Genomic DNA, 14,816 nt, shown 5'->3' on the forward strand with positions numbered 1-14,816 from the left:
GAACCTGGAACGTCAGATCCATGAATCAAGGCAAGCTGGATGTGGTTAAACAAGAAATGACAAGACTGAACATCGACATTTTAGGAATCAGTGAACTAAAATGGACAGGCATGGGTGAATTTAATTCAGATGACCATCAGGTATACTACTGTGGACAAGAATCTCACAGAAGAAATGGAGTAGCCTTCATAATCAATAAGAGAGTAGGAAAAGCAGTCTTGGGATACAATCCCCAAAATGACAGAATGATCTCAGTTCGAATCCAAGGAAAACCATTCAACATCACAGTGATCCAGGTCTATGCCCCAACCACTGCTGCTGAAGAGGATGAAGTTGATCAGTTCTATGAAGCCCTACAACACCTTCTAGAAGCAACGCCAAAAAATGATGTGCTTATCATCATGGGGGATTGGAATGCTAAAGTAGGAAGCCAAAAGATAACCGGGATAACAGGCTAGTTTGGCGTTGTAGTACAAAATGAAGCAGGGCACAGGCTGGTAGAATTTTGTCAAGAGAATACAATGGTCATAGCAAACACTCTTTTCCAACAACCCAAGTGACGACTCTACACATGGACATCACCAGACGGTCAACACAGAAATCAGATTGACTATGTGCTCTGGAGCCAAAGATGGAAAAGTTCTATCCAGTCAATAAAAACAAGACCAGGAGCTGATTGTGGTTCAGATCATGAGCTTCTTGTTGCAAAATTTAGGCTTAAATTGAAGAAAGTAGGGAAAAGCACTAGGCCACTCAGGTATGAACTAAATCATATCCCCAACGAATACACAGTAGAGGTGACAAATAGATTTAAGGAATTAGATCTGATAGACAGAGTGCCTGAAGAACTATGGACGGAGGTTCGTGACATTGTACAAGAGGTAGCAACTAAAACCATCCCAAAGAAAAAGAAATGCAAGAAATCAAAATGGCTGTCTGAGGAAGCTTTACAAATAGCTAAGGAGAGAAGGGAAGTGAAAGGCAAGGGAGAAAGAGAAAGATACACCCAATTGAATGCAGAATTTCAGAGAAAAGCTAGAAGAGATAAGAATGCCTTCTTAAATTAACAGTGCAAACAAATAGAAGAAAACAATAGAATGGGGAGGACCAGAGATCTTTTCAAGAAAATTGGAGATATGAAGAGAACATTTCATGCAAAGATGGGTATGATAAGGGACCAAAATGGTAGGGACCTCACAGAAGCAGAAGAGATTAAACAAAGGTGGCAAAATTATACAGAAGAACTATACAAGAGCGAGCTTAACATCCCTGATGACCACAATGGGGTAGTTACTGCCCTGGAGCCAGACATCATGGAATGTGAAGTCAAATGGGCCTTAGGAAGTCTGAGCAACAATAAAGCTAGTGGTGGTGACAGCATTCCAGTTGAACTATTCAAAATCTTAAAGGACGATGCAGTAAAAGTGCTACACTCAATATGCCAGCAAATTTGGAAAACTCAACAATGGCCACAGGATTGGAAAAGGTCAGTTTACATTCCAATCCCAAAGAAGGGCAATGCCAAAGAATGTTCAAACTACCGCACTATTGCACTAATTTCTCATGCTAGCAAAGTTATGCTCAAAATCCTACAAGCTAGGTTCCAGCAATATGTGGACCGAGAACTTCCAGAAGTACAGGCAGGATTTCGAAGAGGCAGAGGAACTAGAAATCAAATTGCCAACATACGCTGGATCATGGAGAAAGCTAGGGAGTACCAGAAGAACGTCTACTTCTGCTTCATTGACTATACTAAAGCCTTTGATTGTTTGGAGCACAACAAATTGTGGCAAGTTCTTAAAGAGATGGGAATACCAGAGCAACTTATTTGTCTCTTGAGAAATTTATATGCAGGTCAAGAAGCAACAGTGAGAACTGAACATGGAATCACTAACTGGTTCAAAATTGAGAAAGGAGTTCGGCAAGGCTGTATACTGTCGCCTTGCCTATTTAACTTGTATGCAGAGCACATCATGAAAAATGCGGGATTAGTCACAAATTGGGATCAAGATTGCAAGGAGAAATATCAACAACCTCAGATATGCAGATGATACCACTCTAATGGCAGAAAGTGAAGAGGAACTAAAGAGCCTTTTGATGCGGGTGAAGGAGGAGAGTGCAAAAGTTGGCTTGAAACTCAACATCAAGAAAACAAAGATCATGGCATCCGGTCCTCTCAATTCATGGCAAATAGATGGGGAAGAAATGGAGATAGTGACAGATTTTATTTTCCTGGGCTCCAAGATCACTGCAGATGGGGACTGCAGCAAAGACGCTTGCTCCTGGGGAGGAAAGCTATGGCAAATCTAGACAGCATCCTAAAAAGCAGAGACATCACCCTGCCAACAAAAGTGCGTTTAGTCAAGGCTATGATATTCCCAGTTGCAATGTATGGCTGCGAAAGTTGGACCATAAGGAAGGCTGAGCGTCAAAGAATTGAGGCTTTTGAACTCTGGTGCTGGAGAAGACTCTTGCGAGTCCCTTGGACTGCAAGGCAAACAAACCGGTCAGTCCTAGAGGAGATCAGCCCTGACTGCTCTTTAGAAGGCCAGATCCTGAAGATGAAACTCAAATACTTTGGCCACCTCATGAGAAGGAAGGAATCCCTGGAGAAGAGCCTAATGCTGGGAGCGATTGAGGGCAAAAGAAGAAGGGGACGACAGAGAATGAGGTGGCTGGATGGAGTCACTGAAGCAGTAGGTGCAAACTTAAATGGACTCCGGGGAATGGTAGAGGACAGGAAGGCCTGGGGGATCATTGTCCATGGGGTCGCGATGGGTCGGACACGACTTCGCACATAACAACAACAACATACTTTATACTTCCAGTTATTACATGAATATATGAAGAAGCCACATGCAGAATCAGCCAGCTGTACTCCATCTAGAATGATTGGCAGCAACTCTCAGGGAGAGGTTTTTCATAACCCTGCAGAGATCCCTTCTTAATGGAGAAGATGGACATTCTGAATGCAAGGATGTGTTCAACTTCTCTCCACCAGGTCATCCGATCAATGTATGATGGAACTGGTAATTCTGGCTGAAATTCTCTAGAGATCACCCCATACTTTACCCTGTCATTTGGGCTTTACTTCTGCTATTCATTATTTAATTTGTCTATCATAGTCCTGCAGTGCTTTATTTGCCTTTTCAAATTTTCTTTTTGGGGGGATACTGAAGACCCTTTTATTCTAAAATAGTATGTGAAAAATGTTTTCTTTAAATTTTTGTAACTATTCATACATTTTTAATTTTAAATATATTTATTTACAATGCTTGTCTCTTTCAAGGTTTCCTCAGAGCTCTTGTGGTATTTTGATGCTTCAGGAAAATCTTCTACAATCATTGTTTCCCCTCCTTTTTTGAAGAATAAAAAATATATCTAGAGCCACTCTATTTGTCCGCTTGTATATCAGAAGTGGTGGAAGATTTCGACAGATCCTAACTCTGATATGAAGAAGGGACCTTGGACTTTCAAAAGGTCTCTAAGTTTCTACTGGACTAGAATCTAACTCTTCTACTGCAGAAGAACACAGCCACCCTCTGAAACAAACTTTGATAATGAGATACTCCAGTTGACTCCCTCAAGGCCACAAAAGGAAGCAATGGAACTGGGAAACACCGGCAACCAAATTCAGTCTGAGATCTTGAAGAGACACTCAGCAACAGCTTGCACTGGTACGGGTGGAGTAATTGTGCCTTATGCACAAGCCTGCATAATTAGCAGGAAAGTGCTTAGGTTGGACTGATTGATATAAATACACTTTCTTGACATAATCACACTTCTCGCTCCAGCTCTTGTCTTCTGTGCTATGATGGCAGTTTTATTTATGGAAAATTTATTTCAGGGAATTTTTGGTTAGTTCTCAGAGATCCAAGATGAATCAATGTAAACAAACAGTGAATTAAATGTTTAACCTTTGAAGATCCCCATCATCCCCCTCTGGGCCTCCCTCTTTCTTTTTTCACTCTGGCACATGCCTGTGGAAGCACACAGTACCAAGTGTCTCACTAGGTCAGCAACATCAAACATTCACAAAGAAAACAGTAAATTACATTTTAAAAGGGGGGGGGAAGCAAGAACAAAAAATCAAAAGAATATTCTCAAAGGTCACCGATCGTCTTAGCAAAAACATGTGCTCAAAATCAGTTGTTGCTTATTCATTAGCAAGCTGACTCATCATTTTGACTTTTCTGGGATTGTTCTGAAAACAATTTCATTATTGCTTAATGAAACACAAAAGAGAGTGGCAACTATTATCAATGAGCATTAGCCCTGTTTGAAATCAGTAGGGTCCAATGCCCAAGAATCATCTTGATTAATCTTTAGCATCCATGCATATTTTGTGTTAATTTTGGAGGACAGGGAAACTAGTGCTTTCAAAACTTACCTGTGGATAGAAAGTGGCTTTAGTGCTAGACGAGCTACTAGAGGAGGCCCCAGTTACATGGTTTCTGTCATAAAGAGGGGCACCGCTGCTTCCTCCCATGAGGCTCATGGAGCTGATCATAGATTTTCCACATGAGATACCTATGTGGAGAACAAAAGGAGAGAGAGTCAGGATTTTACACTTGCATGTAATCATGCAAAATCAAGTCAACTGCCAGTAGAGGAGCATACCAAGAAAAATTGTGTTATAATTTCAACTTCGGTGGTGGTGGTGGTGGTGGTGAGGAGGAGGAGGATTATTACTGCGATTGCTTATTGTTGAATACTATCAATTTAGGATTCAAATTTATGTGGTTTCAGAATTCTAGAAGTCTGGGGCAGATTTTTATCAAGAGAATGGTACCAAGTTTGCACAGAATGCAGTCCTCCCTGTAATCCTAAAGTCCTCTAATTTTGAGTCAATCAAATGGTTCAAAGAACCCTCTAAAGTAGGTGATTTTCTGAGCGGACACACGTCTCTCTACTGATTTCTAAAATGGTGATCAAGTAGCAGCCTAGGAGCAAGCACTGGCAGTCCAGAGCAGCTAAAGAAAAACCCCACACCAAATTTGTCTGTGTTATCCTGCTCTGAGTGACAGACAATACGATTATAAAAGTTCTATATTGATGTCATGACTTTGATCCAAAACTCTGAATCCAGACACAAACAGCTTAAGACATTTGCCTTTCCTTGCCCAGCTAAGCATGTCCCACTATGTCCCCCAAAGAACATTAAGATTTAGCAAACAAAATCTGCTCAGGATCCCCAACTCCAAAGAAATTAGATTGGTTTTAATCAGGTCCAGGGCCTTTTCTGACCTGGCTTGGGGAATGCTCTGCCCAGCCATATTTAATCATCAAGTTGCTTTTTGACATGTTATGAAATAAATACATTTAAGGAATACATGCAGAGACCTTACCTGTGAAAGTACCATGCTGAGAGCTTCCTGGAGCAATAAAATTTAAAGGGACATGAGGTGTACCACTGACATATTCATGTGGGAAAGGTCCGTTTGGCCCAGCATAGCGCTGACACACCACTCGTTGGCAAACAAAATACATTCCTCCCATGACAAAGAGAGACAGAATGATACCAATGACAGGCCCGATGGCACTACTGTGGGGTTGAGACTCATCTGAAGAGGATTTACTTTTTGCTGGAAAAGAAGAAGGAAAGTCCATGACTGATGTGAAACTCTCTAAAAAAAAGGTGTAGTCAGTCAATCTGTGGCAAATTTATTAAGTTCATGCCCTTTTGCCCCAGACTAAGTAGGCTCAGTTAATGATGTCTAAAATAAAATAATGTTTTACATTTTTGTACACTGTGTGTGAAATGGCAATTGTGAGACTGTAAAAATGGAAAGGTGAGACAAGGCAGAAAAATAAAAGACTGCATCAGGAACATAAGCAGCCTGGGACCTGCAGGGATCAGAGCAAGGATATGCATTTAATATATCTGAGCTGAAAAAATACCCCCCCCCAAAAAATAAAAAAAATAAAACCTGATCAGTATTTTCCAGGTATTCCTTCAGCTGGATAGAGATTAGGTATTCCAGCAGCCAGCATAAGGCTATGCCCTCCATGAGGGAGAAGGTTTGGCCATTCTCAGCAATCATCTCACTGACAAGGTAAGTGACTGCTTCCTGGGCCATCCACATAGCCCTCCTGGATAGCACTGTTGGCATCTCCTGGGGAATGACATATTGGAAGGTGGTTTGAATCACAGCTGTCAGAGTCTTCTTCTCCAAAGAGCATTAGCAACTCCTGCTGTCTGGGCAAGGCTAACAACTCTGCTGTCTCTGGGGAGAGCCCCAGAAACAGAGTAGGGAAAGGCTCTGAGACTCCTGCTGATGCCTTGCTAGAGCCAGGCTCCAGTGGGCTGGCAGGATGGGTTTGGTGCCAAGGGACGGGGGTTGAAAAACTTCTTCCCCTCCACAATGAGCACCCTTTGCATCCACTTTCACTCTCATGGCACAGAGTGGTTCACAATCAAGAGAGTGGGAAGGTATAAATGTGACCCCTCAGCCAAGACACCCAGTAGCTAAGCCCCTCTGCTCAATGTGAGCAGACAGATAGAATGGCTCAGAGCCCTGGGTCCATCAAACACCCAAACCCTAGCAGAGGAGAGGAATTTACAATCAGGATACAAATGTGGATCCTCAGCCACTGCGCCCAGTAGCTAAGCCCTTCGGCTCAGCATGAGCAGATAAATGGATTGTCTCAAGAGCTCTGAGCCCACCTACCACCCAAACCTCTGCACGGGAGAGGTATTCACAGTCATGAATAAATGATTTTAACAAGTTTACTGCCTCTCTGTCCTACAGCCAACAGATGAGAGGCTGAAGAGTTTAGCTGAGGATATATATGGTATTCTAATCCCATAGAGCAGAATGGAAACTCTGTTATTGGCAGCCAGGAATGCCTGTTAAGCTTTGAAAGCCCCCCATTGGTTTTCCCAAGGCTGGAGAATTCCACTTCCTCATTGCTTTAAAGTTTGGTAAACATTTTAATTGAGTGGAGATAGTCTGTCTAGAAATATATCCATTCATGAATTACCATGAACAGCTTGAAAGTTTGTGGAAAGTTCCTGCTAGTCACCCTGCCATAAACTTTACTTTATAAGCCACAAACTTTAGTTTGTGAACTGTTCATGCCCATCCCTATGTGACCAATTCCAAATTTAAAATCACTGTTGGAAGGCTAATAAACTCCCTTGCAGGTAACTAATAATGCCTGTATCCATTACTTTTTCTGTGTGTGTGATATAAAGCATAAATCAAAGTAAAGTTTCCCCACATTTTTGTGATTTTATGGCACACAGTAGTTTACCTAATCCAGATAGTCACCTGAAGTATATTAAGACAACTGTATCTTATTCTGTTGCCTTTCCAATGAGCCATAGCATGAACAAATTCATTTTCACAAAACATACTTGGGTATACAAGAATGGATCCACATTTCTTTGAGAGAATGGCATTACCATTTGTGGAACAGTGGATGGCAATTTCCATTAATTCCTGCCTCAATCAGCTTTGCCACTTATGCTATTACTTAGGGTCCATTGCCCTCCTATGAACAAAATTTCAGGGAACTCAGTGGTCTGCAAAAGATGGGGGATCCAGAAAATTCCCACTCTAGAAAGCACACAGATGGTCACATAAGCATCACTGTTGGCTGATCTTATAGCTGCAAATTTTTCTTCTTTCAGTTGTACAAATATGGTTTTACTTTGCTAAGTTTAAGGGTAATTTTTAAAGGGATATTCTAGGACTAATAAGTATCTGGATGGAAACACAATTCAACAAAAAGAAGGTCCTTACCACATGCAAGTTCATCAGAACCATCAATGCAATCTGGAAATGAGTCACACTGCTGTTTTGTGAGTATACATTGGCCACTGGCACATCGAAACTGATTTGGAAGACAAATTGCTGCAAGAGAACATATATTTCATTCCCAGTCTAAATCAAATAGTGAAAAGAACATTAATACAGCATCAGATGTCTTTTTAAAATAAAAAGGCCTAAAACAATAGTCTTCTTGTCAGATTCTGAAAAGTTGTCAGTTATACATTAGTAATCCATACTGTGTGAAGTACTAGCAAGCCAGAGCACTGACACAGTGAAATGGACAACCAACAGAAATTAACCAGCCCTTTTAACAAGCACCTCAACATTAAAGGATGGAGCAATTCATCCAGATTATACTTTTCCAATCACTTTCCTGTTACTGCAATTTTATAATGATTTGCTCATGAATACATTGATATTCCTAAGAAATAAGTAAAAGGGATTACACCTGTTTATGGTTAGGTACCCAAAGTGGAGAGAAAAGACTTCTAAACCCTGGCTGGTTGTTTATGAGTAAATGAGGTAGGAGGACCAGTGACAGTTAATTTCAATGCTTGACACCTGACCCATCCAAAAGCAATGCAGATTGTAGCACAATCCCCCGAAGAAATAAAGATCGAATCCTTCCAATTCTATTTTGTATCTCAAGAGGTCTCTGAAAAGGTAGGGAAACAATAACGGCCCATTTGCAGCACTTCCAAAATAATGGATTTGTGCATGGGTGCTGAATCAAGAGCACTACTCACCCAACTCACAACATGGTATCAGGATCATGGTGGTGGGCAGAACTACTGCTGTGACAAGACAGCAGCGGGGCTGTAAAAATCCGCAACAGCAAAAACTTTTTTGAATAAGTGATTTTTATTTGCACTTTGTGTAGTCAATGCGTGGAAGTTGTGGAAATGCCACTAAACATCGTCTAGCATTTACCCCATAAGGTTAAAATAATTGATCTTACTGTCACAGTCTGCTTCGTCTGATTTATCCTGGCAGTCGATTTCTCCATTGCATCTCAACCGAGCATCAATGCACTGCCCTTTCTCACACTGAAACTGGGCTGCTGAGCATATTGGACAGCTATCCTCATCACTCCGGTCATCACATTCAGAGAATCCATCGCATCGCCATGCCATAGGGATGCAGTCTATCTCTCCAGTGGCACATGTGAACTGATCTGGGGAGCATGTTGGAGGCTCTGAGCAAGGGAATGAAAAGTATTCATTTAATTTACAGTAGAATAAGCAATTTTAAACAGGGAAAACATGATGTTCATCAAGTGTTCTTCTGCACAGACACACACAGGGAACTGGACATGCACAGGCTGTTCCAAAAACTGACAGTGTGAGGTACGTTACTATATTTTAACACCTATATAAACACCTATATAAAGGGTGAGAAAATACTTCCCTCCCTCAGTTCCCTGAAGTTGCCACTAGAAACAAGATCTAAACAGAAGTCCAGAAAGCTCACAGTGTATGCCTGAATGAGTTAAAAGTAAGGGGAATCATGTTTTCATCAGTGTCTTCTGTGCTGTCTCTCATGGGAGAATGCCAAGCCAGCTTACCAGAGGAGGTGAGTGTGGAACTCTTAATCATACAGAATTTGGAGGACTGTTTTGCCTACACCAAAATCACTCCTGGAGTCCACATCAACAATGTACTGCTTAATGAATGAAAATGCTGTAGAACAGGTGGCTGCCTTGCAAATGTCTAGCAGAGATGACACACTCTGGAAAGCAGAGGTTGCCTATGCCCTGACAGAAAAGGCTGCAATGCCTAGTGGGGATGCTACACTGAACTCTGCAAAACAATAATAAGTGATGTACACAATCCAGTGGGATATTGTTCTGGCAGAAATTATGCAACCTTTCTTGGTCCTCCCTAAAGGCAATGAAGAGGTTTCTGTCCTCCTTAAATGGTCCTGTTCTTTGCAAATAAAAAGAGAGGGCATCTAACATGTGTAAGGCCCCCTCTGAGTCATTCTTGGCTGTTTTAGCAAAGAATTATCATATGGTATAATATGGCTTAATTTGGGTATTATGACACAGTTTACTGATTTGCACAATGTACTTTTGCCTTATAATCTGCACGCTTATTATCCCTGTTCCATCTAGTCTGAGGAAGAGTGCTTGCACTCGAAAGCTCACGCTCTGAATAAATCTTTGTTGGTCTTAAAGGTGCTATTGGACTCAATTTTTGTTGTGCTACTTCAGACCAACACGGCTACCCATTAGAACCTAAAACCTAACAGCATTTGGACATTTTGAGCACTCTGAAAACAGCAAGATAGAACAGAGGCTATTGCTGCTTCCATGTGGGTAAACCTGTCCTTGGGAGGAAAGGTGCCTCCCCCAGATGAAATCCAGGAAGGCTCTGATAAAGGTTTTGTGTTGAGTTGGAGAACTAATTTCTCCTGGTATAGATTCAAGTGGGTAGCAATGTTGGTCTGTCTGAAGCAGCACAACAAAATCAGAGTCCAGTAGCACCTTTAAGACCAACAAAGATTTATTCATGGTGGGAGCTTTCGAGTGCAAGCACTCTTCCTTAGACTATGAATCACAACAACGCAGCATCTAATGTGAACATGGACACTGGTACTAGAGCTTGCAACAAGCCCAGATGGTGTAGTTGAAGTTCCCAAAGGGTGATAACAGCACTACTTTGAACAGAGCCATATCTAGTCAATTGTCCAGATCAGGCTTCCTCAACCCAGGAGTTTCTGGATGGCCCTGGAATGGTTTCATGAATGGGAGTTAATTATATATATATTGAAAATTGTTAAAACATTTATCAGGTGATATGACTATATATGGTCATGTCAACTTCCCCCCTCCTGCCCTAAATGGTCAATGATGGGCCTGAAAGGGGTGGGAAGGGTCCCAGGTGGGTGCATACACAGCTATGCTTCCCAACCATATTTGGCACAAACGCACCACTTCCCAACAGAGTGTTTAGATTTAGACTTTGGTGGGAAGCTCCAACAGTGTGGCCTTGGAGCTGATGAAACCTATGGCAGTCAGAACCAATGCAGAAGTCAGTGCCAGAAGGAACTGATGAAGTCCTAGGTGGCTTATAAGAGTCCCTTTCCACCCCCTGCCGGCATACCAAAGCCAGAGGTGCCCCATTCAGGGTGCTTTCCCATAACGTAGGTTTTAGGTGCAAAGCTCTCTCACTGTGACTCGTAAAGGTAAATTGCTTACACACAGCACACCCTGATGTATCATGGCCTTTCCCCAGGCAGAATAGGCAGGAATTATTGCCGTCTATCTGTGATATCTTGGTTCCACACTTGGAAGACTTTTGAAGAGAGCTTTTGAAGAGATTGGTTCATGCTTCAGAGAATGAGTCCAGAAGAATACTAAGCAGCTATTCTTTTTCCCCCAGGAGATAAGACAGACAGCCCTCCTTCAGTAGTGATGAAGAAGAACTGATGGAGGGAAGTACTCTCCCTACCTTTATACAGGCACTGCATTAACTCTTGGGAAAACACTCTGTATTATCAAGAGCTTTTGGAATGCCCGGGATAGGCCTGTGCATGTGCAGTTCCCATGTAGGACTGCACAGAAGACACTACAATGGAAACATTTTGACACACATCTAAAAGAAGAGATAGTCCTCACAGATTCTATAACAATATCAAGTTTGTATAGGAAATAAACCACACAGAAGCATTTTGCCAGTGAGCCTTCCCCAGGGCGCCCTCCCTCCTATGCTCCCAAACTCCATCTCTCCCAGTCACGTCTCTCATCTACTCCTTCTCCCTTCAGTGCCCCTCCAATACCTGCCTGATTTCCTGCCTGACTGCTTCACTGCTCTGCATACTGACTGCCTGACTCTGCTGCTCGCATCTTCTGGCCTCCTGCGTCTATGCTGTGGACCAACACCCACTGTTAGAAAAGTTCATAAGGCCTACAACCGCCGATGCCGCGTTTCCCGTGATCCAGAGCAGGTTGCTGCTGACAGCAGACATAGTGACCAACACAGGTGGACCAGTGCTGCCACTGCTGCATGCAGCCTGTCCTCTTTCCCGGGCACCACTCCACAGGACCACACTCCAGGGACCTCCACAGACATCTGTCCCACCAGTGCAGCTCTAACACCACCACAGACGGTCCCCAGTGATCCAACAACTCACCTGGCTGCTCCTCAACCCCCTCTCGTGCCCATTGTTTGTGGGGCTCTACCTGCTGCATTCACCATCCCAGGGATCCTAACCACTTCAGACCCTCACTCCTGTGGCAATCTCACTGAGACCTGTCTCTCCTGCCAAGCACAACACTTTCCTGGTGAGAGGCACAATGCTGGCTGCTACTCTACATGCTGCTCTAATAGAGCTGTCAGCCTCCCACCCATTCGCACTGTAACCCTCATCATCAACTTACTCTCCAAATGCCATGAGTACTCTGCCAACTTCCTGGCCAACATCCGCCCCATTAATAGTTCATTAGTATTCACCTCCATGGGTGCCTCTACCGCCACACCACCTCACTATGGCCCATACTGCTTCCAGAGCAGTGGGGCTATCTACCACCACACTAGCACACTACATCCCACCCCTGGCGAGCCATGCAAATATGCACAGTTCTACATAACTGGATTCACTGTAGGCTACAGACCAACGGCTCCAGTTCCCCGAAAATGAGGGCTGTAACCTTATCCTTCTGCAGGAACTCAGCTCCTTCATGACTGCCAACAACCCTTTGCCCAGGCATGCAAGATGCTCTATGAAGTTGAGCAGGATTGCCTCCATGATGCCCTCGCCAAAATGCTATGTTGCACTCACAAGAACACCACTTTCAGGACCTACACATCCATGTCACCCCCGGACCACAACAGGGCATGCTGATTCCACATTCAGACCATATATTTACAAAAAACATTGTCTACCAGGGGGTCCTCCTCTAACCACCACACCATCAAACACATCACCACCTCCATCATCTCCGCTCTCTCCAAGTATCCACTCAATGCTCCACTTGCGCTCATTGGAATCCACTCTGTACATCACCAGCCCAGAACGTCCTACCAGCCACCACAGTACAAAGACAATATGCCTCAAATGCCACGCAAGTTCACGGACACCACCAATTCCAAACAGGACCCCCTCCCCCCAATCAACACCCATTTTATTTGCTACCGCAATGGCCTTGAATTCTCCAAATTAAACATTTTCATTAAAGGAAGAAACTGACATGTTTATGAATTATTTATTGTTATTAGCAATTACTGCCTCACAACATTTCTCTTTGTTTACAAACTGTCATCTCCCATCCCTGCACTTCAATGGGATCCAAAGGCACAGCTTTTTTCCAGAGTGACCAATCAATGTTGCCTGGAAAATATTTGCAATTCAAGTACATCCCCAGGTCCCCATCTATCCCATCGTGCAACCTCTGTGCCACAGAGTTCACCTCGCAGCCAAGCCATGTCATCTTCAGGAGGCTGGAGATGAATTGTTGTTGTACAGTTCCCCCCTCCAAAACATCCTTTTCTCCCAGGCGAGCTGATCTCTAAATTCTGCTACTATCTCCAATTCCAGGAGCTTTCCAGCCCAAAGCTGAACGTTGGTGACCCCTGGGTCATGAATGTCCCTTGAGGCTTGGAGGTGAAGCCTCAGAAGTCCAAGGGTGGGCAGGACCTTCTACCTCAAACACTATGTGAGTTCAGGGACACCAACAATTCCAAACAGGAAACTCCACTCTCCTGTCATGCTAGTGCCCACAGCTACAATGGGTTTCATTCTAGTATACCCATAATGCAATCATTTATGCAAACAGACTAAACTGGTTCCCTGGCTACCACTGCTTCTGAAATTTACAAATTTGACTTTCAAAAGAATATTGGGGCAAATGAATAGTGATATTTGAATATCTAAAAATGGAAGCAGAGCCTAAGTAAAACCACAGTGTAGCATATTCCTGCATAAGATATTCTTTCAGAGGAGCTAGAAGTTTTTGAGTACATTTTTTCTGCATTAAAGGAGACAACAAAACTGGAAACACAGAAATGTTGCGCGCTGCCAAATCTAGCTCACACAACCTTTCACCACAGATTTTAACAAGGGCAAAGAATGATGATGCTATGGTGGCTGTTTCATGCATACAACTGCTGCCTCTGTGGGTCAATCTAGCAACTGTGTCATGTAAGAGAAACAAGTGTCTCCAAAATATACTTGAGAAAAGAAGCAGTTAGCTAAAACACTGAAGGTCTGTCCTTCCCTCAACACAGAAAACATTTACCTCTAGGAAAACTAACATAGTTGACATGTGAAAGAAAAATAGGACACAGGTTCAGGGTAGAACACTGTCTCACAGCACAGATGGAATTGCACAAATTATGCCTGGTAAAAAAAAAATGTTATGTTCCAAAAGGGATTTTCCTTGAAATATGTTACAGCAGTGCTTGTTACTGTGTTACAAGACATCTACTTATTTAAATGACATTTAATTATACTGTATCAAATTACTGCATAATGATTATGTTACCCTCACCCCTGGGACGACAAAGGGCATAAGATGCCAGGAAAAAACCCCAGAAAACTAAGTTCCATATTCAGAACTCTAAAACAAAGCTCCTAAACACCAAAATGTTTTTATATGGAATTTAGGTTTATAAGCCAACTGTGAAAATGTAAACCCAGCAATAAGCTGATGGATTAAGACTCTTGCAAATGCTCTGATCTCACTGGACAGAACGTTCACCAGGCCAGGTCAGAAAAGGACCTGATTGAAGTTGGGGATCCTGAGCAGATTTTGCTCACTAAATCTTAATGTTGTATGGAGGGCATAATGGGAAATGTGGTGCCATAGAGACAATGGTCCCAGACTGTCTGAGGCGTTAAAGGTTAGAACCAAAACCTTGAACCTGTTTCGCTCCGATGTCTGGGGCCAGTGCAACTGGAAGAGCACAGGTTATGTGTGTGCTTTCCACCGAATCCTGGTAAGGACCCAAACAGCTGTGATCTGGACTATATTACTTACTAGGGGCAAAGCCCGTTGTCTCCAAGAATACAACGGGCGCTAGAGCTTGGCAGTGGGAA

At 42.9% G+C, this 14,816-nt stretch overlaps 1 protein-coding gene and 1 long non-coding RNA gene across 4 annotated transcripts in view; one reads left to right on the forward strand and one right to left on the reverse strand.

Moving 5' to 3' along the window:
- Positions 1 to 3,893, forward strand: part of LOC143829834 (uncharacterized) — a 28,990-nt gene extending 25,097 nt beyond the window's left edge. For both annotated transcript variants that reach the window (XR_013228249.1, XR_013228248.1), the window contains exon 3: positions 3,290 to 3,893. This is a non-coding gene — a long non-coding RNA (uncharacterized LOC143829834). The remainder of the gene's footprint in view (positions 1 to 3,289) is intronic.
- Positions 1 to 14,816, reverse strand: part of LRP5 (LDL receptor related protein 5) — a 173,816-nt gene that overhangs the window by 4,619 nt on the left and 154,381 nt on the right. For both annotated transcript variants that reach the window (XM_077321300.1, XM_077321301.1), the window contains exons 18-21: positions 8,737 to 8,973; positions 7,749 to 7,859; positions 5,349 to 5,585; positions 4,391 to 4,530 (exon numbers count right to left, since the gene is read on the reverse strand). In XM_077321300.1, coding sequence (XP_077177415.1) covers positions 4,391 to 4,530; positions 5,349 to 5,585; positions 7,749 to 7,859; positions 8,737 to 8,973 — 725 coding nt within the window. The remainder of the gene's footprint in view (positions 1 to 4,390; positions 4,531 to 5,348; positions 5,586 to 7,748; positions 7,860 to 8,736; positions 8,974 to 14,816) is intronic.

This window comes from Paroedura picta, chromosome 2, assembly GCF_049243985.1.
Source record: "Paroedura picta isolate Pp20150507F chromosome 2, Ppicta_v3.0, whole genome shotgun sequence".
In the NCBI taxonomy this organism is placed as follows: Eukaryota; Metazoa; Chordata; class Lepidosauria; order Squamata; family Gekkonidae; genus Paroedura; species Paroedura picta.